This window comes from Equus caballus, chromosome 14, assembly GCF_041296265.1.
Source record: "Equus caballus isolate H_3958 breed thoroughbred chromosome 14, TB-T2T, whole genome shotgun sequence".
Classification (NCBI taxonomy): domain Eukaryota; kingdom Metazoa; phylum Chordata; class Mammalia; order Perissodactyla; family Equidae; genus Equus; species Equus caballus.
The window spans coordinates 88,092,711-88,118,774 of NC_091697.1; the positions used below are offsets into that span (position 1 = coordinate 88,092,711).

The 26,064-nt window shown below is 39.2% G+C and overlaps 1 protein-coding gene across 1 annotated transcript in view; it reads left to right on the top strand.

The window, feature by feature from the left end:
* Positions 1–23,504, top strand: part of PCSK1 (proprotein convertase subtilisin/kexin type 1) — a 45,110-nt gene extending 21,606 nt beyond the window's left edge. The window contains exons 9-14 of the mRNA XM_001504608.6: positions 2,049–2,149; positions 12,652–12,885; positions 15,178–15,335; positions 16,701–16,834; positions 18,631–18,792; positions 20,424–23,504. Of these exons, the coding sequence (XP_001504658.1) occupies positions 2,049–2,149; positions 12,652–12,885; positions 15,178–15,335; positions 16,701–16,834; positions 18,631–18,792; positions 20,424–20,804 (1,170 nt within the window). The 3' untranslated portion in view covers positions 20,805–23,504. The remainder of the gene's footprint in view (positions 1–2,048; positions 2,150–12,651; positions 12,886–15,177; positions 15,336–16,700; positions 16,835–18,630; positions 18,793–20,423) is intronic.
* The last annotated feature ends 2,560 nt before the right edge of the window (positions 23,505–26,064 follow it).

The window sequence follows — 26,064 nt, forward strand, 5'->3', positions numbered from 1 at the left end:
AAGAACGGACGACCTGAAGAAAAATAACAGTCCAAATTTCCCCTGAGGTGAACTTCTCAGCATCCAAATAAGCAGCTCGGGAAGGTTATATGCTCAGAGAGCATCTCCAGCCCACGCTTGGCTGTGTCTTCGCTTCCATGAGTCAGACTGCCAAGGGCAATTATTGGATTTCCCTTCAAGGGCACGATGAAGATGGGCCACAGGGGCCTTTGAGAACCAAGAGAGGTACTTTTAATTTAAAAATTTAAAGCCCCAAATTTAACTCCTGACACAGAAAGAACCAACTAGCTAAAGTTCGTAGATCCTAATCTCAATGAAATAACAGGTCATGATCCAATTAGACTGTGGGTGAACTCCATAATAATTAGACTGTGGAATGTTTTTAAAATTCATATTAATGGCATCTCAACAAAATTGTCAGAACTACCTTCTTCATACAGGATCACTATTCTGTAACTCTGCTTTTTTCTGCAACCTACTCTGGTTTAGATGGTATAAAACTGGGGTCTCAACTTAAAAGCCCTGGCTCCCCTCTCATGCCCATACCTTAATTACTCAAAAAATAGACACTGACGTTCTACCCAGAGGTCCTTTATGGCAGGCATACTATACCTTTGAAAGGGGTCTATCAGACATGGACCCCACTTGTGTTCAGAGCTCCTGGCTATTGTTGCCTCTGTGGGTGGTCCAGAATTGCTTTTCAGAAAATAGCCTGTTATGCATTTCGGAGCCACCATTTCAAAGACTGTCCCTCATCTGAGCTACTCGGCTCTGAAATAGGAGGAAGAGTTTCCATTTTTGTAAAGATCCCTCCTTAGGTAAATCAGCCATATGAGAGACAGCTGGTGGATTCTATTTGAGACGGTTGCAATAACATAGCCTTTGTTTTACGCAAACCTTTTCCACAGCACAGTCATCTCTGAGGGCTTACTTGCGTCAACAGGTAAAAAGGGTAATCTTGCTTCCGCAGGCCTCTGAGGAGCGGAGACACTGTAACTTGAGAAATTCAGTGACTACAAGTGGGAAGCCAAAGGAGGTGATAATAGAACAAATTATTTTTTTACACCTCCCTCCCACACATTGAAGTCTTTAGGTAAAAACCATAGTGCAGGGGCCTGGTCGGGTGTCTTGTTAGCGATCCTTTGGCCCAACTACTTATTCAGCCAGCAGCGCTGTGGTCCTTAAAGTAGATGACTGGAAGTCTTTTTGGGTTCTTCCTTTCTTCTAGGCAACCTCTTCATTAAGCTACAATTAGGCTGGGTAACTCCTTACATGCAATGATATTGTGTAAAAATGCTTTCACAGACAGGATCTCACTTTAGCCTCAGAAAACGAGTCAGGAAATGTCAACCTGGCTTTACAGATGGAGAAACCAAGTGACTCGCCCCTGGGACACATCTACTAAGTAGCAGTTTTAGAATTTGAACCCAGATCTAAGTCTAGCACACTTTCCATTTCAAAAACTCACCATTTTCATCAAAGTGCAAGTGTGGACACTAACTCATAGGCATAAAATTATGTCAATAGTGAGCGCAAACTACACACTAAACAATTTTGTGCAAGTAGTTCAAGTGGCCAAAATTAGGATGGCTTTCCATCCTTGTGCTGAAGAGGCCGTCAAATGTCAATCTGAAGGCAAAAGGGAATTTTGCATGAGGCAGAATTTCTAAATATGCCAGACCAAACACAATGGACCTGATGATTAATGGGCCAGCATGATTCACAGTGATTTCGAAACAGTCCCTTTTTTACAGACAGCATTTCGTTGGGAATCTCAGAAGAGAAAATATTCATAGTGGGAGTACTTCATCCCCAGAAAAGGCACCCTGATGCCAGAATTATAGACAAGTTGCATATAGAGGAGAGTGAACCAAAATATCAGCAGATGGCAAACATCCGCCTGGGGTTTAAAGGAGGAAGCGGGGGAATCGAATCAGCTGAGTTTCCTGATCATAGCAGATGCAGCCCTCCGTGTGGTTAACCCCCGGGGACAGGATCACACTGCTCACATGTTCTCCCATGTTTCTTTCCTCCCCAATGCCACCTAGACGAGCGCCGACCTGCACAATGACTGCACAGAGACCCACACGGGCACCTCGGCCTCAGCACCCCTGGCTGCTGGCATCTTCGCTCTGGCCCTGGAAGCAAAGTAAGGCGTGGAAAGCTTCGAATCACGTTTACTAAGGCTGCTTCTCCTTCTTTTTAATAAAATGGATTGTTTTCTGAATACCTGGTTACAGTAGAAAACTAAGAAAACTACAAAAAAAAAATTAAAATAAGCTCTCTTCCTGTTAAGATCTCAATGTAGATTTAATGCACACACATCTTATAAAATTGGGATCTTAATATACAAATTATTTTGTAATTGTTTGAATCTACTCTATAATATATTAAGAGCACTTTCTCATGTCTAAATCAACGTTTCCTGACCTTTAGAAACCTGCTCTTCTCCCAATCCTCCTCCCACTCAGACACCAGGCCTTCTCACTTCTGTTTATTCCCACCAGGAAAGACTTTGTCCAGATAATTTCTTGTGGGCAGTATTAGGAACAACGAGTTTATAAAACATCCTTTTTTTCAGATTATATAAGCCCAGCCCTGGAGCTGATATAACACATCAGGGGATGTGAAAATTAAAAACAGGATTTTTATCTTTTTGTAGTGTCTATTATATAATGCAAATTTTATTAAAATCATCTAATCATGCTTAGATGAGCACTCTTGTCCATAAATATTGGTTATCATCTCTGATAATTTCCTCAGGCTAAATAAACACCCACAATTAGAATTTCTGGGTCAAAGGCCATGCATGTGTTAATGATTTTGATACATATTGACAAGTTTCTGTCCAGAGAGACTGTACCATTTTATATTCCCACCAGCAGTGTATGTGTGAAAGTGCCACTTTCCTAAACACTTATCAAAGCTACTTTTATTAGCTTTTGAAATGTTTGCTATTTTGATGGGTGAAAATGGTATCTCGTCTTTATAGGCTTTTATTTCATTACTAATTTAGCTCAATATTTTATATTCTTTGGCCATTTATCATCTGTGATTACTTAGTTGTGACCTTGATTTTGTTTTATGGGCTTAGTTTAGAAAAGCTATTCGTGCTTGGTTAGTTTGACATTTACCTTTTAGTTTTATTTACACAATTTTTAATGTTCTGAAGTTAATGTGTACACAGTTATATTTGTCAGTCTCTTTCTTTAAGGCTTTTTCCTTTGCTTTTACGCTCAGAAAAATCTTTACAACGCAAAATTAGATAAACATTTATTTACATGTCTTTTATTATGGTTCCTTTACCATATTTAAGTTCTAAATCCCCCTGGCATGTATTTTACTGTATGATGTTAAAAAGGGATGTAATAACATTTTTTCCCCTCATAATAGTTACCCAATAGTCTAACACTTAATACAGAGGAAAATATCTGTCTCACACTGTATATTCACAGCTTTTTATTTGTCTTCATTTCTGCTTTCTGATTTTGTGTGGTGAGAAGTCATTAAATGTCAAGTCAAGAGCTATGCTTGCATGATAGAGGAAGCGACTGAACTTGTAAATTACTGTTATCCTTCCTAATAAGGAGGTTATCCTAGAAGAACATCCATATTCTCCAGAGAGAGGACAAAACAGTGCCCTTGTGTCATGTTCAGCAGAGGAGGTTCAAGTAGCAGAAGAGTAGAACACCATGGCCTGTGCCACAGCTGGGAAAGCCCTGAAGTTTCTGACTCTGTGTCCAGGAGAGTCCAGCACAGCTCCAAGAGCCCTGGGGCCACCTGTGGAGTTGCGGCTTAGTCCCTGGTATCTCAGCTATGAGACGGCCACAGTGGCTAAGAAAGACAGGCCTAGCAAGGCTCACACCAAGAGTCTACCTACTTGGGGGGGCTGGGAAGATGTCTGGTAAGTGAAGAGAACATCCAGGTGCTCGATCAGAAACAGAGGGAAAGTTGAAGCTCTTGGGCCAAACAGAAGAGCTATGTTCAGGATCTGAGTTCACTTGTAACAGGAAGAGGATGGACAGAGGGCAAAGTCTATGAACACAAGCTAAGACTGGCATCAGCCGATTCAAACCATATTTGAGGAAAAATTTCGAAGCCGTAAAAAGAGCATGGAACACCTGGCTTCAGGTTCTAGGCATATAACTCCAGCTGTGTGACCTTAGGCAAGTTAATCCCCAAATGAGAGCTCAATTTACCATCTATAAAACGGAGGGGTCAGATCAGACCATCTTTTTCAAACCTCTTCCCTTTAGAAGATTCTCCAATTTGTAATGGAAGGTGTCAGCATACATAGATCATCCAACATGGAATTGTGGAGGTTGGTGGTGAGAGGTCCAGAGAGGAAGAAAATAAGGTCCTATGAAGATGAGCAGTTGCATACAGGTGGTGAGACAGGCTTATGATGTTCATGATTTTAGGATATAAGCTTTTAGCTCTGGGGAGTTATTAAAAGAAAACCATCCTTAAAATTTTGTCTTCTCTACCTAAAACCTATTAGATGTATGTAAATGTAATTAGCCAAGTCTAGCCCATCCTTGTCTAGTGGCCAGTATAGTATAAATCTAGCTCAACAGATGTAATGTTAATTTCATATAAAAACTGAAATTTCAAAATTGCAATCTCTGATTTTTAAAATTTCAAACCTTTTTCTGTACAAGGAGAAAATGATCTGAGAATGGTCTAGCCTCATTAACCTTAGTTAATTTCTAATGAACTGTTTATAAAGCAGGGGCTCCATGGATTGCTATGAAATACATGGATGAGTTTCCAGGGGTCCATGAACTTCTCTGAAACTAGATGCAGAATTGTTTGTGAGTGTGTGTATGGCATTTTCCTGGGCAGTGCTTTGTAGGTTCCATAAGATTCTCACACTGTTCATGATTTAAGAGACATTAAGAGTCTACGATATCCCTGGTGCATATTAAGAATTTAATTCCTTTCATTTTGATTCAATCATCAGTAAGATGAACACAACCTATCTTAACATTTATATACTTCCTGCCAAAGTACATAGAGATTATTGAGATGTCTGTTCTCACATGGACAATTTTCTGAACTCTATTCAATTGTCTATACCGAGATGATTAGTTCAGAAAATCTGAATGCTGGAATGTCTAGAAGTGTCCCTAGATGGTCAAGGTTAGAAGGATCATTTAACCATGTGCCACTCCTCAAGAAACAACTGTGGAGAATGAAGAAGAACTCGGGGCTAAATTTATCAAGAATAATAACATTCAGTATTCATCATGTTCTTACTACGACCAGGCACTGTGCTAACCTCTTTATAAACAATACTAATCCTTACAACATCCTTGTGACATAGAAATTAAGAGTTGCATTTAATAAATGAAACTGAGGCTTAGAGAGGTTGAGAAATATAACCAAGATCCCACAAAGAGATTCAAAATGAGGTCTATCTGACCCCAAAACCTGTGCCACCAGCAACTACACTACACTACCTCCCATTGCCCTGTAAAGAAGAGGAAACATTGAATGCCAGCCCATCATCCCCTCAAAGAGAGGGGGGGTCAGAAGATGGGGGCTCATAAAGGAACATCATAGCTCTCATCTGTCTATGAGTTCCTCATCAAAGGCTCCTGTCACAAGCAGACTACTTACTATGACACAGTAAATATTACACAGCTGGAGCACTGGGGATTGCGAAGAGGAGAGGGAAGAAGAAAGAATGGCTTATGGCTCAAATATATAGAGAGGAATACTTTCCTTCCTTAGAAGAGAGTTTCTTGGACACCAGCATATATAATAATCACCTTATTCTGCATAAACCTTGAGAGTTTATTTAGTATACAGATTCCTAAGTCCTATTGCCAGCAACTCAGATCCAGAAGTTTCTGGTATTTGGCCTAGGAATCCACATTTTTAACAAGTATCCCAGGCAGTTTTAATGCTGGTAGTTATCTTAGCCAAATTTTGAGAAACAGCTACAATAAAGAGTTACTTTAAAACTGTGTTTTCCTACAACCTCATCCAGCTGTGATTGGGAAGATCCCCATTAGGGTACTTAATAAGCATATCCTGGAGATATATATATATATATATATATATATATACACACACGCTAAGGGATACATATATACATATATATACATGCACACTAATAAAGACAGGAACTGCTTAGATAAATGCCCATGGCACCATTATTATGTAGTGAGAATATCTAGGAAAGATGGCAGAAAATAACCTGTCTTCTGAAGAGAGTGCAAAGGAATCAATAATTTGTAATAAAGAACAAAGATTTTGAAGTGAAATATTGAATCCCCTCCCACCTTTGGAGGCATTAAACAAACATGAACCAATCTCCTGTTTTCATTAAAGGCTGGAGAAAGGGCAATGGACTTTCAATGCTGCATGAAACCTCTACATAAATCCCATTAAAAAAATCCTTGACTCATTGGGTTGTGAAGTGTTGGAAAGTCTCCAGGTTAGAAAATCTTCCACATCCAGGCTCACTTTGATGTGATTAGAGGCTGAACCAGGTAGCCTCTAAGACTTTTTCACTTTAGAATTTTGTCTTCAGATTTCTTTCCCTACACTCTTCTAATTAGAAGCAATGCTTCACTTCAACGTTTAATTCCATAACCCTTATTTTCTATAAACATATCCTTGATTAGCAACCCAATGCAGTATTAAAAAATTTAATTATTGTGGATGCTGTTGAGCACTCATTAACAAAGGAAGGTTGTCAGCAACGAGATGCACTATTGTTAGAAGCTCCTTTTCATTTACGAAATGCAATCACATGAATGAAGAAGAACTTTGTTAGGAAAATTGGCTTAATTTTTCTAATTGCATGACAATGAAGCCTCCTTAAATATTTTGCAAAGAATAAGTAAAAGAAAATAAAAAACAATGAAACTTGCAACTAAATATAAAATAAACGCTCTACTATAGCAATATAGAAAGTCTATCCTTTGTGTTTAATTATCACTATCAAGACCCTGCCTTATGCTTCCATAGTACACTTCATCCCAACCTCCATAACACACCTGTTCACACTGATGGTCTGAATGGGAGGTTGGTATGTTGCCTATTGACCACCTTGATAAGAGGCTTTTACCTAAAACTCCCTTTAAAAGACTGGAAGGAAGCAAGAATTTCAATAAAAGTGCTTTATAGGACAGACCTGGTTTCTACACTGAGAAAATAGCCATTTATGCTCAGCTAGTTAGTTATTCCTGAATGTGGGATGGCCGGCGTGGAAACAAGATCTACAACAAGGTATTTATGACATTGGGCAGATAGGAGGTCTGAATAGCAAGGAATTCTGGAGGTTGTCACCCTCAACCCTCTCATCTTATAGATGAGTCAGCTCAGGCCCAGGGAGATGAAGTGACTTGCTTTAAGGTCACCCAGGTCCTTGGTAGTAGAAGATAGTTTAATGCGTAACTTCTGTTACGCCCTATTCTGACTCCATGATTTGAAAAGATTTCTGATTGTCTTAATTAGTTATATGTTTGCATTCTCTCTTCCAACTCTTATTATTTTAGCTATAACATAGACAGTTTTTTATTATAAACATAAAATCATGTCCTACCCTCAGATATTTTGGTTCAGCAAGTGTGGTGGGACTCAGGAACTTTACAAGAGTAAAGTTATTTTTTTTATTATTTACAAGAGTACCAGGTGATTATGATGCAGGCTGTCTGGAACCCATGAGAATCACAGAACTGGAGTCTTTCTAAGGCCTCCATCAGTCACTCTGTGGGGTTAAGTGATGTTTGTCAGGCACTCAGCTGAGCTGAGAGTGTACTGAGCTGCCAGGTGTCAGAATAGTCAATTAAAGCAACAAACCGAAAATGAAAGAGTTAAGCCTTTAATGGCTCACTTGGTGGTGTAAGCCAGAGTCTAAAACCAGAGAAAATGCTGACTCCCCCTATTCCATTTTCCCCCACGGACAGGTGCACCAGTGGAGGGTCAGGTGGAGCAGCACAGACATGGGAGTTGTCTCACTGCTGAGGGAGCCCCAACAAAAGACTCTCTTAGTTTTATGGACTCTGGGGTACGGGTGCGGTGAGGTGGAAGGCCAGAAGTGGAGAAGTACTGGGTACTGAGTCAGAGTGGGATAAAGTGTCTTCAAGGTTTCTCCCTCCTTCCCCCGTAAGGAGGCCTTGGCAGAGACACCTGAAGAAGACCTCTGACCAAGGCCTCAGATAAGAAGACCTAGGAATGAAGTCGCAGGGGCTAGGAATGTAAATATGGGAAGAACTTGACCGGGGAGGGGCGCCTGAGTTCTTGACTGCAACTCCCTTCAGAAACTGCGATGCATGGTCTGTGCACACAGGCTGGCACGGGGAGGGCAGCTTCCCTGTGAGGCCTGCCAGGTAGAGTCTTTGTAATGCCTGTGATGAGGCCAGGATTTTTAACCAGGAGCTGGACTCCTCAATGTTCAGGAATGTACACTGCTTCTTTCTTGTCACCAGGGGATTGTTTAACCAGTAAATTATGGTCTCTGGGGAGAAAACAGCAAATTGAGCCAGAGTCCCCTGATGGTTATTTCACAACCTAGTGATGAGAGAGAAACCTTGAGGACTAAACACTTGGGCATTTATTTATTAAATAATGCTTGATTAGCTTGATAGAAACAATGCAGGTCTCAAAGCCAAGGAAAAGTTTGAGATCTTGAAGGAATCTCATGACAAATGGCAATAAGTTTTAAAATTATATTTGGGGCTATTTAACACTTAGGTACCTTCAATCATCCAACCAGCCAATATTTACTCAGCATATACCTGGCATATACATCCAGCCAACCAATATTTACTCAGCATATGCCTGCATTCTTCTGAGACCTTGCTACACATCGCAGAAGAAGGCAGATAAAAATCTCAGCCCTTCTCATGGCTAATTCTAGCAGGAGAGACAGATATTAATAATACACAAAACAAATGAGTTGTCCCGTGTGTTAGAAGGTGATAAGTACTGTAGAAGAAAAAAGTATAGCAGGATGAGAGAGCTCAGGAGCATGTGGGGAGAACTGAAATTTTAAATAGGGTGATCAGAGAAGGCTTCATCTTCTTTTTAATAGACCCAACAATCCCATGCATCTCTGATTTATCTTTATATTGCTGCTAAAGTAAGTTTACTAAGACTTCTGATTATACCATTTTCTTGCTCAAAAATCCTTGATGATTCCCCATTGCTGAAAGGGTAAAGTATAAGCTCCTCTTCCTGGCATTCAAATCCTCGCTCTCTGGCTCAGTACTCCTCATTGCCTCTTCCCTGCCCCAGCAGACCAGACTATTCACTGTACTCTGGCCACATCCTGTACCTTCCTCCCTCAGAGGTTTGGCTCCATTGCCTCATCCCCTTTTCTCTCTTTCCACTTCACTTTGTTGTTGTTAATTTTCTTTTTTCTTAATTTATTTTATTGAGGTCACATTGGTTTATAACATTATATAAATTTCAGGTGTACATCATTATATTTTGACTTCTGTACGGACTGTATCCTGTTCACCACCAAACGTCTAGTTTCCATCCATCACCATACCCAATATGTATGTGCCCCTTTAGCCCTCCCCCCACTCACCTCCCCTCTGTTAATCTCCTTATCTGAGTATTTGTTCATTTGTTTATCTTCCACATACAAGTGAAGTCATACAGTAATTATCTTTCTCCCTCTGACTTATTTTGCTTAGCATAAAACCCTCAAGGTCCATGCATGTTGTTGCAAATGGAATGATTTCATCATTTTTTGTGGCTGAGTAGCATTCCATTGTATATACATACTATATCTTCTTTATCCATTCACCCATTGATGGCCACTTAGGTTGCTTTCCAGTCTTGGCTATTGCAAATAATATGCTGCAGTGAACATAGGGGTACATGTATCTTTTCAAATTAGTGTTTCCATGTTCTACTGGGTAAATACCCAAAAGTGGAATACCTGGATCATATGGCATTTCTATTGTTAATTTTTAAAGAAATCTCCATACTGTTTTGCATGGTGGCTGCACCAATTTATATTCCCAGGACCATATGAGAGCTCCTTTTTCTCTATATCCTCTCCAAGACTTGTTATTTCTTGTCTTTTTAATAATAGCCATTCTGATGGGTGTGAGGTGATATCTCATTGTAGTTTTGATTTGCATTTCCCTAATAATTAGTGACATTGAACATGTTTTCATGTGCCTATTGGCCATCTGTATATCATCTTTGGAAAAATGTCTGCTCGTATCCTCTGCCTATTTTTTGATTGGGTTGTTCATGGTTTTTTTTGTTGTTGAGCTGTATGAGTTCTTTATATATTTTGGATATTAACCCCTTATCAGATATACGATTTGCAAATATTTTCTCCCACTTGGTGGGTTGTCGTTTTGTTTTGTTGATGGTTACCTGCACCATGCAGAAGCTTTTTAGTTTGATGTAGTCCCGTTTGTTTATTTTTTCCTTTGTTTCCCTTGCCTGAGTAGTCAGGGTATTTGAAAAGATACTGCTAAGACCAGTGTCAAAAGACATACTGCCTATGTTTTCTTCTAGGAGTTTTATGGTTTCAGGTCTTACATTCAAATCTTTAATCCATTAATTATGAGTTAATTTTTGTGTATGGTATGAGACAATGGTCTACTTTCATTCTTTTGCATGTGGCTGTCCAGTTTTCCAAACAACATTTATTGAAAAGATACTCCTTTCTCCTCTGTGTTCTCGGCTCATTTGTTGAAGATTAGCTGTCCACAGATGTATGGGTTTATTTATGGACTCTCAATTCTGTTCCATTGATCTATGCCAGTGTGTCTGGTTTTGTGCCAGTACCATGCTGTTTTGATTACTATAGCTTTATAGTATATTTGAAGTCAGGGATTGTGATCCTCCAGCTTTGTTCTTTTTTCTCAGGATTGCTTTGGCTATTTGGGGGTCTTTGTTTTTCCACATACATTTTAGGATTCTTTGTTCTATTTCTGTGAAGAATGTCATTGGAATTCTGATTGGGATTGCATTGAATCTGTAGATTGCTTTAGGTAAAATGAACATTTTAACTATGTTTACTCTTCCAATCCATGAGTATGGAATATCTTCCTATTTCTTTATGTCTTCTTTGATCTCTTTCAGTAATGTCTTATAGTTTTCAGTGTATAAGTCTTTCACCTTCTTGGTTAAATTTATTCCTAGATATTTTATTATTTTTCTTGCCATTATAAATGGGATTATATTCTTGATTTCTCTTTCTGTCAGTTCATTGTTAGTGTACAGAAATGCGACTGCTTTTTGAATGTTGATTTTGTACCCTGCAAATTTACTGTATTTGCTAATTATTTCTAATACCTTTTTGTGGATTTTTTAGAGTTTTCTATATATAGAATCACGTCATCTACAAATAGTGACAGTTTTACTTCTCCCTTTCCAATTTGTATCCCTTTTATTTCCTTTTCTTGCTTAATTGCTCTGGCTTGGACTTCCAATACTATGTTGAATAAGAGCAGTAAGAATGGGCACCCTTGTCTTGTTCCTGATCTTAGAGGAACAGCTTTCAGTTTTTCCCCATTGAGTATGATGTTGGCTGTGGGTTTGTCATATATGACCTTTATTATGTTGAGGCACTTCCCTTCTATATTCATTTTATTGAGAGTTTTTCTCATAAATGGATGTTGGATCTTGTCAAATGCTTTCTCTGCATCTATTGTCTCTCTCCTTCTTGACATTCTACCCACCCTTCAAAGTTCGGCTCAAATATTTCCTCCCAGTAAAGTCTTCCTAGATCTTTCCATCCTGAAAGAATTCTTTCTCCTCTAAACTCCTACAATACAGTATGAACAGATATAGTATAGTTATAAAAAGACTTAGTTCTTTTACTAGATTGTAAGCTTCTTAAAGACAAGAACCACCTCCTTGAATATACCCACAGTATTCAGCATAGTGCCTTGAAAGAATGATTTCAAGTAACTAAGAGTTTCTTGACACTTTTGCTATGTAAAGAAAAGATGCGGGGCTGGCCGCATGGCTGAGTGGTTAAGTTCACGCGCTCGGCTTGAGTGGCCCAGGGTTTCACCAGTTTGAATCCTGGGCGCAGACATGGCACTGCTCATCAGGTCATGCTGAGGCGGCATCCCACGTACCACAACTAGAAGGACCCACAACTAAAATATATACAACTGTGTACTGAGGGGCATTGGGGAGCAAAAGGAAAAATAAAATCTTTAAAAAAAAAAAAGAAAAGGGGCAAAAAATATTTAAGAACAGGTAGCCAGCCTGTGCCTTTAAAGTCTAAGTCATCTGAGTCTTCCTAAGAAAGAAGTCAAGCCCTCATCTGTGGATTCATAATGCTGAAAATGCTAAAGCTGTTAATGGACAGCAGAAGACAGGAAGACACAAAGGAAATGTCATTTTTAACTTTTCTCCAGTTAAATTTAAGTAATTAGAAATCAAGGACCAAGTCCTACATTTCTACAATGCTAAAGCCCAAATTTTATTCATAGTAAGAGCTTAACTTACGTGGCATGGGGAATTTTCAGTACTCTATTTTGAATTCTGAATGAAAAGACATACCAATAGTCATACACACTAGAATTACATAAGTACAGTTGCAAAAGGCACTTCATAATCTCTGAATGGAGATACTTGTTTTTAGCATTTGCATTTGCAAGGAAACTTCATTTTGTCCCTGAAAGATATTTTGGGTCATTTCCCCTCCAGTCCAAATCTCACCTGGCGAGATATGCAGCACCTGGTTGTCTGGACCTCTGAGTATGACCCACTGGCCAATAACCCCGGATGGAAAAAGAATGGAGCAGGCTTGATGGTGAATAGTCGATTTGGATTTGGGTTGCTAAATGCCAAAGCTCTGGTGGATTTAGCTGATCCCAGGACCTGGAGCAGTGTGCCTGAGAAGAAAGAGTGTGTTGTGAAGGACAATGACTTTGAGCCCAGGTAAGTGACTCTAAGAATTTTAAACAAGTGTCCATGGCACTATTTGATTATGATGTTTGTCACTCTGCCTAATTCTTTTCTCACCTACCCTTCTGAAGTAGATGGAGACGGCATTTGACAGTGTTCCCTGTGGGTCCATGGAGAATCACTGAGAAATCAAAGATCTGTGAATCATGTTAGCATATTGGCATTTTCCTCTCATAGCCTACCTACCATATGGCATAAGTCTAAGGTACACCATTGTTTTACATACCACCAAGAAAAATCACTACCAATTAAACTATTACCAGCCATCAGTTTTAAGATTCATCCAAAATTCAAAGATATTAAAATATTTTTAAAAGTGCGTCTTAGAATTGACGAAATGCAGTACTTGGCAACCAGTATTATCCAGAACCTTCCAAAAGAACCTCACTTCATGCCACAGTGTTGTGATTCATAACTTTTCCATGAAAGGTCCTTTATCATACTGCTTTTACATAGACCACACCTGGCCCACCACATCTGGCTATAGAATCAGAATTTGGTGTGACTATTTTGTTGAGTCTATCAAGACAACCATGATTATACTGAAGACCCACTTACACACAATGCCTAAGGATGGGAGGCTTAGGGCACATGCATTAGGAAGAGAAAATCATTTCTTAAGAGGGTCTATTGCAGTAATGGACCACTTTTTGAAGGATATAAGACAAACCTGCCTAAATTTGATTCCAAAGCAAATAGCATTGTATTCAAATATCTGCGTTCCTTACCACTTTCTTTTCTTTTTACTGCGATAAGAAAACTTAACATGAAATCTACCCTCTTAACAAATTTTTAAGTGTACAGTACATTATTGTTGACTATAGGTAAAATGTTGTACAGCTGATCTCTAGAACTTATCTTGCTTAACTGAAACTTTATGCCCATCGATTAAGAAGTTACCATTTCCTGAAGCCCCTGGCTCCAGGCAACCACTATTCCACTCTTCAATTTTATGAATTTGACTATTTTAGAGAGCACAGAAGTGGAAACATGCAGTATTTATCTTCCTGTTACTGGCTTATTTCACTTAGCATAATGTCCTCAAGGTTCATCCATATTGTCACATAGTGCAGAATTTCCCTTTTTGTTAAAGCTGACTAATATTCCATTGTAAGTATATACCACATTTTCTTTATCCATTCATCTGTCGATGGACATTTAGCTTGTTTCCACATCTTGACTGTTGTACATAGTGTTGCAATGAACATAGGAGTGCTAATATCTCTCTGAGCTTCGGATTTCAATTCTTTTGGATAAATATCCAGAAATGGGGTTGCTGGATCACATGGTACCTCTATTTTTAATTTTTTGAGGAACCTCTATACTGTTTTCCATAGTGGCTGAACCATTTTGCATTCCCACCAATTGTACAAGGGTTCAAATTTCTCCATATCCTCACCAACACTTGTCTTTTGTTTTTTTGATAATAGCCATCCTGACAGGTATTTTAATTTATAGTTTTGATTTGTATTTCCCTGATGACTAGTGATGGTGAGCATTTTTTCATGTTAGTCAATAGAAATGTCTATTTAGGTCCTTAGCTCATTAGTGAATTGGGTTATTCGTTTTTTTGCTATTGAGTTATAGGGGTTTGTATATATTTTGAAGATTAATTCCTTATCAGATATTGTCTCCCATTCTATAGGTTGTCTTTGCTCTGCAGAAGCTTTTTAGTTTGATGTAGTCCCACTTGTTTATTTTTATCTTTGCTGTCTGTGGTTTTGGTGTCTTATCTACGAAATCACTGTCAAGACCAATGTCATGATGCTTTTTCCCTATGTTTTCTTCACGGAGTTTTACAGTTTCAGGGCTTATGCTTAAGTCTTTAGCCCATTTTTGGTTGATTTTTGCATATGGTGTTAGATAAGGGTCCAGTTTCATCCTTTTGCTTGTGGATATCCAGTTTTCCCAGCACCATTTATGGGAGAGACTACCCTTTCCCATTGTTTGCCCATTCTTGAAATCATTTTTAAATCAGGAAATGTGATGCCTCTAGCTTTGTTCTTCTTTCTCAGGAGTGATTTGGCTATTTGTGCTCTTTTGTGGTTCCACATAAATTGTAGAGGTTTTTTTTTAATTTTGGTAAAAATCTTACCCATTGTCTTATGCATTAAAATTCATTTATACCCAATCCTGAATTGGGTTCTGCTCATAACAGGGAGAGAAAGCCTAGCTGAGTAGTTAAGGGTAATATGTACATATCTGCATAAAATGCAAGGAAGAAAAGATACGTTATATTCAGTGATGATTCTTTAATGTATTTAGAGCCTTGACAGCTAATGGAGAAGTTATCATTGAAATTCCAACAAGAGCTTGTGAAGGACAAGAAAATGCTATCAAGTCCTTGGAACATGTGCAATTTGAAGCAACAATTGAATATTCCCGCAGAGGAGATCTTCATGTCACACTCACTTCTGCTGCTGGTAAATTAAAAAAAAAAACCTTCAAGAGTTTCTTCTAAACTTTTTGTTTAAATTTTTAAGTGTAAGTTAAATGATTTCAAATCAATGATTGTTTTCGTTTATTTAGAGGACTAAGTCTTCCAATAGATATTTTTAAGTCTTAAAAAATATGCTAATTTTTAATTCATCTTTCTTGGCATTAGAACTCCGCCCCACTCATTCCCACTGGTCCTTAGATAAACAGAGAATGAAGATTATTCAAATAATACCAATTAATAAACTTTCCTGGAGTCACACATTTTCAAGCTGTGCTCGCTTTCCCAGGTCACTAATATATCATTCATTTCTCTCAGGTTATTATTGAAAGTTACTCTGATAATTAATTTAAAAAGCTGACAAATATATCAGACACATATGAGAAATCAATTGAAAACCTGAGAATTCTGATCCATGAAAGAGGGTTGACAAGATTAACAAATTTTTCATGATGATGTGATTCAGGCCACATGATATGATATCTGCACATCTCCCTTTCCTGAGAGGGTGCTAATTCAGAAGAGATCCTGGATGGGAAAGAGTTTGTGAGCCATACACCACAATCCAACCAGGGAAAGCTATCCCAATACTCTTTCACGTTTTAGTAGGATTCAACGGACTAAATTCAATTTCTATAGGTGATACATGAGGAAAGATGACTTACCTCTGTAATCTCCTTCCAGGATATGAACTTCCTAGAAGACTGGAGTAGGCTCTGTTAATTTTGGAGTTATGCTTTCTAGATGTCTTAGAATTGATCTGAAGTATTTGTGGAATGCTTTTTCATTGATAGCCCTATGGTTCATTTGACTGTTTCGCTTAGAAAGAAATATTATTTATTGATCTATAGAGAGCTTGGATTTGAAATTTTAGAGTTACTCCTAGTTTTTATATGACAAGAGATTATTAAATTAATCTAGCTTTATTTTTTTATGTCTACGTTAGATTATAGATTCAGGCACCAATTAAATTTTTAAGATTTCCTCTTAAATTTCAAAATGATAGTTCTACAAAAATGTATTTTGTCTTTAACTCTCTTCTTTAATGTAACTTATCTTGTAATTTTCTCTGAGCTTTCTTAATCAAATAAACCATAATCAATATATCCATTCATTATTATTTTTCTATAATACTTATTGAGAACTTATTATATGCCAGGCAATATGCTAAGTACAGTGGATAAAAATTTTTTCTTCTTGTGAATGTCTCTATTCTAGTCTTAGACTGAAAGTGAAAATTAAGAGTGTTAATCTCTCCCAGTTTTCATTTTCAGTTATTAGATGCTAGAGAGTATCCTTCTATCAGAGCTGTTAGGACATTCATTAACCTCTGTTTGTTGCATGAAAACAGGAACCAGCACTGTACTGTTGGCTGAAAGAGAGCGGGATACATCTCCTAATGGCTTTAAGAACTGGGACTTCATGTCTGTTCACACGTGGGGAGAAAATCCCATCGGTACCTGGACTTTGCGAATTACAGACATGGTAAGCATGAAGGCAAGGGTCTAGAAACGCAAGCTTACAAGCACTTTAAGATTGGTATCATCATCAATCAGGGCCCTAAGGAACTTTAATCATCCCTAGGAAAAGTAAAGAAAAGGTGTAGTGTTTCAAGCCATGCCCACTTGGCTATATAGATTAAAGAAAAAAAATAGATTAAGCACTAGTCATACTATAAGAAAGAAAAGAGATATGCTGATCCAGAATGTGACAGACTATGGGACAAATCCAAGTGTTCCCATGTCAGAACACAGCTGGCCACAGGACCTACTCAGCCACCAGAATCACCTGTATTCACAAAGATAGTTAAATGCTAGAGCAGCTTTGCTATGACGCTCTGCTGGGGTCACCTCAAGGCACTCTTGCAGATATTTACTGCAGTGGCTATTTAGAAGTAGCTTACTGGTTAGACAAGAGAGCTTATTTAATAGGTCTTGTTTTGTTTCAGTTATGAAACAAACTGAAAAACATCTCTCATTTCCCTTTCATTCTGTTTGCTAACAGTCTTGGCTATCTTTCTAAAATTGTGACACACAATCACAAAAATACAGCAAGGAGTGTCTGAGAGAAAAGCCAAATACAGCTGAATTACTTATTTTTGCATCATTTCGCCAGCACTTTCCACAGGTCAGCAGAGAAATGAATAGAGTTTCAGATCTGAGTTCTCCCGAGACAGAAGTGTCATAAGCAGCAGCAGCACTAGATTTCCACGTCTAGATAACTTTTCAAAAAGAAATCATTTTAAGTTCCTGAAGATGTCAATTAAATTAAAACAAATTCTATAAACATTGTTACCTTTTTCTCCAAGAGTAGCTTTCTCTTAAAGACTGCTAAAATTGTTATTTAGAAATAGAAGATGTAAAACTTCCTGCTCTCCCAGGGAGAAGAAGAAAACGTTCTTAGTAAGTGGTCCTGTTCTTGAGCTTGGCTTCCACTCTTTAATTCAACTTCACCTTCAGGAAACTAAGAAAATCTATTTACTAAGACGGGACTATTTTATAACAAGTCTGCAAAATCTGACTTACACTTTTAGATTTTTTTAGATTTCAGCACACTATTTTTAACATAATCGTTACGCCTCTGAAAATTATTACTCTTCCCATAAATACATAGTTTTTAAGAACTGATTAATGCTGAAAGCTATTTAAAATACTTCACAGAGGCTGACTTTTTCCCAATGGAATGTTTCTACAAGTTGATAATTGATAAATATAATTCTATTTATAGAAGGTACAGTCAACTTTTCAAGAAGACTCCCAACATAGAAAACCAGGTTCACATACAGAGTTCTGCTTTTTTAATTAAATGAAGAAATGAATCAGTCTTTAAATTCCTGAACTTGTAAATGGTCAATGTTCATAGCAAGAGCGAATCCAGTGATTTACTTTTCTGTATATAGGGCTCTACACATGGAATGCACAGAATTTTTTTTTTTTGAGGAAGATTAGCCCTGACCTAGCATCTGCCGCCCATCCTCTCTTTTTGCTGAGGAAGATTGGCCCTGAGCTAACATCCGTGCCCATCTTCCTCTACTTTATATGTGGGACGCCTGCCACAGCATGGCTTGACAAGTGGTGCATAGGTCTGCACCCAGGATCCGAATCGGGGAATACCGGGCCGCCAAAGTGGAATGTGCGAACTTAATAAATGCTGTGCCACCTGGCTGGCCCCCAGAATTTTTAAATTACATTTTAACTATGAAATTCTTCTTAAATATTTTGAAGGAGTTTGTTTGATATTACTCAGAACATGCAGTAAAATTATGTATGCTTATACATTAGTCTGGAAGAATGCAAAACGAAGGAAGAATCGTGAACTGGAAGCTGATTTTGCATGGGACCTCTTCTCAGCCAGAACACATGAAACAGCCTCGTGTATATACATCCTACAACACCGTTCAGAATGACAGAAGAGGGGTGGAGAAGATGGTGGATTCGGGCGAGGTCTGTGTGGCACTGTTCTTGGCACGCTCTTCTTTGAGCCGTAGTAGACAGTGCAGTGAGGGAAGCTGCATGTAACTTTCAGGGAGGGCAGGAGTCAGAAGCGGGTGGCAAGGAAAGGGAGCGGGAGTGGCAAACTATTTTCCATAGGATGAAACCCTGTTATTTTTTAACGTATTCTTTTATCCAGAATTTAGAAATTAAAAGTAATGAATTCAAAATTATAAAATTCCCTAACATGAATTTTCTCCATTTATGACAGAGATCAAACTGAAAAGAGAGCTATCTTTATGTGTGATCAATCCACCTACCATTTGTATCGTACTTAGTTTTTAAGCATTTTTTACATTGTCTTGTCTAACGAACAATTCCTGCAACCTAGAAAGGGCAGACATTAGTATGTTTGTTTTGCAGAAAGAAAACCAAGCCTCCAGTGACCAAATGCTGTAGGTTTCCCTTTACTAATTCCTTAACCCACACTCCTTGGCAACTCCAAGGAGAGCTACAGAATCACAATTTCTCTCAGAAAATTTCAGAGGAGAGCTAAAGTCAGTCATTCACGTTCCTGCGCCTCAGCCTGCTGAGGCTGCCGGCTTCTCCCTTATCAGACGGCGGGCAGACACCACATTTTCCTTATCTCTGTAGCCCCCAGCATCTAGCACAGTGCCTCAGATATAGCAGGTAGGTTATCAGAATTTCTAGAATGACCTTCCCTGAAGTCTGGCTCTATGATGGGTGTTTGGAAGATATAAATACACAGTATTTATTCAAGAAACTTATAAACTAGTTGTGTGAAGGCCTCAGCTCATATTCTGGCCCCATTTGTATTCTGCAAAGCAGCTTGCCCCTGGGACCCCACCCAGGGAACTTCTCTTCACGGTCCCAGAGGCAGGTTGACCGTGACGGTGTTTCTGCCTCTGAGGTTCTTTAGCGGGAATTAATAAGACCCGTTGGTTGTCAAAATGTTGAAATATGGTCCACAATAACTGACAAAGAGCTTCTTTTCTGAGATCTCCAGTTCCGCTTTACCTGGACCACCACTCCATTCTCTCCTGAGACACCTTCTTAAAGCTCAGGGGCCGAAAGAGCAAGACGACTCTGGGAAGCTACTCCCACATGACAGCAGTGTGGGTGCCTTCTGGATGAGCTATTAAATATCTTAGCATCAGCTCCTTCCCAAAACATGGATGGGGAGGAAAGGGAGTGGAAGTGATAAACTGTATATTTTTTCATAGGATGAAAACTTTTTATTTTTAAAATTTATTCCTGTATCCAGAATTTCAAAATTAAAATTAATGAATTCAAAATTATTAAATTTCCTAACATGAACTCTACTATAGCAGGCTGACAAGCGAAGGAGACCGATAAGGTATGGTGGTCTTCAAAACCACCAGAAATGGAGATATTCTTATTTCCATTTTACAAATGAAGTTCAAGGAGATTTAAAAGGTGCCGAGGGTACGTCTTGGAAAAATGGGGACTGAAACCCGAGTTAGTGTGACTCCAAGCTTCATGCTGTCTCTGCTCCCGGAGCTGCCTCTCCAGGGGCAGGCAGTGGGCATGGGCTGTAGCTGGCTTGCGTGGCCCTAAATAATGAGCCTTCCTCCCTATGTCGGTGGCATTCTGTGTTTTAGGAGCAGCCCACACAAGAGAACCTGACCACGAACCCCCTGGCGTCAAAAAGCCCCAGCGGCAGCAGCAGCGTTGGGGGCAGAAGGGCCGAGCTAGCCGAGGGAGCCCCGTCCGAGGCCATGCTGCGACTCTTACAGAGCGCTTTCAGCAAAAACCCAGCCGCACAGCAATCACCAAAGAAGTCGCCAAGTGCAAAGCTCAACATCCCTTACGAAAATTTCTACCAAGCCCTGGAAAAGCTGAACAAACCTTCCCAGCTTAAAGACTCTGAGGACAGTCTGTATAACGACTATGTGGATGTTTTCTACAACACGAAACCTTACAAGCACAGAGATGACCGGCTGCTGCAAGCTCTGGTCGACATTCTGAGGGAGGAAAATTAAAATAAGCGTGTGGTCCTGAGTTGGAAATATTCATGCTTCTTCCCTCCCCTTAGATTTTGCCTGTGTCTGATGTGGTTGTTTTTGTCATTGATTCTTATGCTTATAATATCCTTTGAGGTACCTTTTCTTTTTCTCTCCAAACTGGACATTTGAAAGGGAGGAGCTTAAGTAGTAAATCCATCTACCTGAATTGACCATAGCTCTTTCAAAACACATCAACCCTGCCTGCACAAGTCAAATGTTTTGTTCTTTCTGGAGCCACAGTTCACACTTCCTCACACCACATTAGACTGCCTCCTTGGGCCCTCGCATTTCATTTCTCAAAAGAAAAGGCATAGCCTGGGCAACAGATTAATTTGAAGAAGTAATCTGCAAAGAACGAGAGAGAAAGAAAACTGTTCCTATAGCTTGTCCCCTGTCTCTGCCACATGGTTCTTCTGATTTTCACGCCAAGGGAGGATTTGAAAGTCTCTCATAAAGAATTCACAATTAGAATCACACTCTAGGCTTTTCTACTCCAAAATTCTACTTATTCTGGAAGTGGCCATCTGGTCATTTTGTGTAAAAGCTGGGTTATTTAGATCCAGAAACAGACCTCAAAATCTGTGTTATCTGGTTTGAGCAATTTTAGAGCATTCTTCTTTGTTTGGTGTGCCGTGTAGAGTTCTCTGTGGAGCTAAAGGTGACCGTGACTCATGCTGTGTGCTCTGGAGGTTTTCGTACCTGTCTTCTTTCTCAGCCACAAAGTCAGTCCTGACAGAACTAATTTATACTACTTCTTGGAACAAACTTACACCTGCGACTTGGCAAATTCCTAGTCATAACTTTTTTAACAGTAATCATAGAAAACCATTCATAACATGGAGAACCAATGGAACAACAGGAAAACATTCATAATGGGGGGAGCCAACAGGATGTTTTGTTTGTTCGTTTTTAAGTTATATTCATTAGAACTGGTTTTTCTAGATCTTTCAAACTCAGTGTTCATTCCCTGACACTAAAGCCTCTTCCCCAGTCTTACAGCTGATAGTATTCAAATTCTCACCAAATTGCTTCTAAGCTTCAACTCAGAGGATGCATGCTGGCAGCCCACAGGCCACATTTGTCCCTCAGGTAGATTTTCTTTGGCATGTAAAATGTTTTTAAAATGTGAGTGATTATTGAAAGTATGAGATTTCACAAAAAAACTCATTCTCAGACCCACCTTCTCTCATGGCAACAGTTGGCTGGGGCTGAGTAGCGGGTGCCCAGCTGGGCTTGAGTGCCAGGTCCCTGTGGCACCTTGCTCCCTGTCACTTACAGTGACCACCTTCCTGCTCTGCACTGGGTAGGCATTTGATTTTGCCCGCTCCTGCACCACGTGAACATGTACAACGTGTAAAAGCCTTAGGAAAAAAATACCCTCAACTTCTTTCAGGCAGGATCTGTATGGTGATCAATAATTATGAGAATTTGCCATGGTCTAGTTAATTTATAGGCAAGAATAAAAAGGTATTTTAGACCCCCTATGAAATCACGTCTGACATATTCATTTAACTTCCCCTCATCTGGTTGCTCATTTGTACTAATTCATTGACTACCTACCCACTAGCTTCCCATTCTCTGTATGCTCACAAAGGCTCCAGTCACCTGCAAGGCTGGCATTCTCCCATTGAGCTTGCTGTATGCAATTCTGCCATGAAGTTTGAACTTCCTAAGGCCACCTAGGAACTGGACCAAGAAGAGAATGCTACAGCCTGTCACTTGCTTTAGTTTGAAGTGTGCTTGGTGAGACAAACTTTCACCCCCTGTCCTACCATTTGAATTTGTGTACAGCGAGGGCATTTCCAGAGCTGTACTCATCATGCTCAGAGGATGTTCTCCTGAGAGAATTGCAGTATCACTCCGTCCTTGGAAGTTTCACATGTCATTTGATATAAAGTGTTGGATAGAATTTTGAATATTACAGCACAGCAACAAGTATTACAGCTGAAAAGGACCAGAGAGTTATTAGATACATTTTCAAATAAAAAACAAAGCTAAGCCAATAAAATGTAATAAGTGAAAACTCACGCTTTCCCCATTCCTAATCGAGTGCTCATTGTAGGAGGCTTTCTTTTTCATCCTTGTAATAGTATCTTTTCCTGGTTAAAACCCCAACCAACTCATTGGATTATAGCCAAAGGTTCACTTTAGAGAAGCTTTAAAATGTAAATAAAGTCATGTTTGAATGTTTCCAACCTGGAGAATATTGTTCGGACATAAAACATTTTTGTCAGTCTTTCCTAGTGCCTGTGTGGATTTTTGTGAAAATATAAAACAGGAAACTTATATAATATTTCCCTCAGAATTTTAAACTATATTTTCTTTACAGGTGTTTATAATGTACCAATGCTTTTATCAAACAGAATTTTAAGAGGCATAATAAATTATATTAAAGAACCAAAATTTTCCTGAGAATAAGAAAGTTTCATCCAATACAATATTTTTTGAAAGGCATGTTCCTCTGCCAGTGAAAAAAAGTATAATATGTATATGTTGTGATATTAAAAGTGACATTTGTCCATAGCCCAATACGATGTGTAGCTGAGTTTTACACGTGTGGTCTAAGCATTCTTAACGGAACTCGTAAAATATACACTTGATGTATTAACCAGAATATGTGAAATATGCTTATAAATCATAAGAATAAATGGTTTCTCACTGTCAAAAAGAAAAAAAGCTCATGTTTCCAACAATAACAGGATCGCTTTCTCTTACTTATTGTGTTTCCCGAATGGACTGTAAAAAAGAAAAGCCAAAGGTTTACATTAAGAAGTTAATTCCTTTTTAGAAAACTGGGCTTTCTAGGAGGCAATTCAAGAATCTACTTGAATAGGTATATTTCATTTTTCCTTGTAGTCCATTCTTCCACTCTCTTGACATCACAAGGTTGTATGAGCCTTAACTGAAGTGTTGAGGGGAAAAAAAAAAACTAACTAAAGGGACTTGCTATATGTGAGAGAAATTATTTACAAAAGTTCACTAAAAATGACTGTATTTATAGGCCAGATTACAGCAACTAAGCATTGAATCTTTCCTAGAAGTCCCCTCGTCAGAAGCCCCCAGTCCCCAACTTTGATCTCCTGTCCTCTTTTCTCTCACTTTTCTCTTTGAGAAAAGGCCCACTTTTCTCTCTGGTGTCAAACCTCCATCACCCATCATTTCAGAATCTGACCACTTCCTACCCATGGGGGTTGGTTCTCCCCCAGACTCCATTCCTTTCTTCTGAATCATAATTATTCAGTCAAACTAGAATAATTTTTCAAGAATTCCAGAAGCACTGTTCTAATAGGCTTTTGTCCTCCACATCTAGCCATCTTCAAAATCTTCCCACCAGGAGGGTTGAAAATATGTCTCTGTTTTCTTTTGAATGCCCATTCGGTAGCTATTGGATTAACCATGTGCAGGCTGCAAGTATAAACAGAAATGCACACATATGTCCCAAGGATAACCATTAATTCTTAAATACAAATTAAATCCATAAGGAGGAAGCATAATGTTTCCTTAACTGCCTCATAATTTTGCAAGGCTATAGCACTAATACACACGGTGATTATTATTACTCGCTCCACTCCCTCTGCCCCTGTGAACAGAGTGTATTTCCTGGGCAGTGAAGTTGAGCTTGACCATGTGATTTGGTCAGTGGAACGTTAATGGACGCGCTGCAAGCAAGGGCCTTGCACAGTTTGGCTTGGCTCTTGCTTTTCAGTGATCCAGTACTATGAGAAGAGGATGCCCCAGGGAGCTACAGCCCCTTCAACTTGTTTCCAGAACAAATGTGTATGGAGCAGATTCACATTCTAGAACCAAACCCAGCCAACTCACAGCATGAAACAGAACGGTCCAGATGAGTGTGGCCTAAATAAGCTGAACTTGTCACCTTGGCAACTTGTGAGAATGAAAGCAAATGCTTGGCGTGAGCCACTGAGTCTTGGGGTAGTTTGTTACATAGCCTCACTGTGTCAGCAAGACTGACTAATAATAAAAGTTTCATTTGTTCATCCCACTATCAATGCCACTCCTTTCAAATTGTGCCTTCTTGAGCCTAGAGTACAAAAAAAGAGCCAGTATTAAACCATAGACCTCTTAATGCTGATCCCATAGCTAAACAAAGACCCTGCCCAAGCTTTGAAATTTTTCATTTTTAAAGGTCTGTCTTAGCTTAGATCTTCCTGAAAGCAGAGCCTCAGATAATCAATGAGTTGTGTATAGGTAGTTTATTTAGGAGGTAATAGCAGAGAGCAGAAGTGACTCACACATACCAGAGAGCAGCATGGAGCAGCGTTGATCAGTAGTACAGATCCACGGCCATCAGTAGCGGCACAGGGCTTCCCAAAGGCTCGAAGGGATGTTTCAGCTGATACTGGCACTGGAAAAAGATAACTCAGAACAGACATCTGTGCTACCCTCACTCCCTTATCTTCACCCCATCCCTACTTTGATACTTCCATTAGCCTCTCTCAGAAGTTAGACACAACTCCAGAGTAAGGGAATAAAACTTGATTGGCTGAGACCAAGTTCATACCACTTCCTAGAAAAGGAACTCAACAGAAACAAATTTCTGTTATTAAAAATGAAGTAATCTTTGCTCACCTGGGTTTTGGCTTGCAATTTGTACGTTTGTACAATTCATATTGCCTGTACATTGCTACATATAGATACTATGTAAGCATTACTCTATCATGAATGTATGGACAAGGAGGTAACTATAGGCATTTTGTGTCCACCATTCTCCTGGCATGTGCAAGGGTGGCAGACATCACTTTCCTGGTTTCTATACTGGGCCTCTACCATGGGTGCTACTTCCAGACAGTTTGCCTGGAAATCCACAAAGCACTTTCACTGTCTTCCACATCCACATACCCCCCACCTCCACATAACCTCATACTGTAGGTATCTTCATTGAGTATTTATCTGGGGAGGGGGCTACAAGCTCAAAAGGAGTTCTTGTTTATAAAAGAGGGTAGGGGAAAACATTCTCTGACTTGTTCTTGCAGGGTTGTCATGATTGTGTCCTTCCACTGTCAGTTCCTTTATCTCCATGCCTAGGAGCCTCAGGAGCAGGTGACTTATAAATCTGGATGATGTTTTGATGTGAGCAGAGTAGCCTCTGGGCCTGGTTCTGCCTTAAAAACTTGATAGTTACTTCTCACAGCATCACTTCTCCCAGCCCAAAACTCATTCCTGGGGAAGGTCCAGTGCTTTTCCTACCTCATGCACAATTTTCAGTTTACAGTCA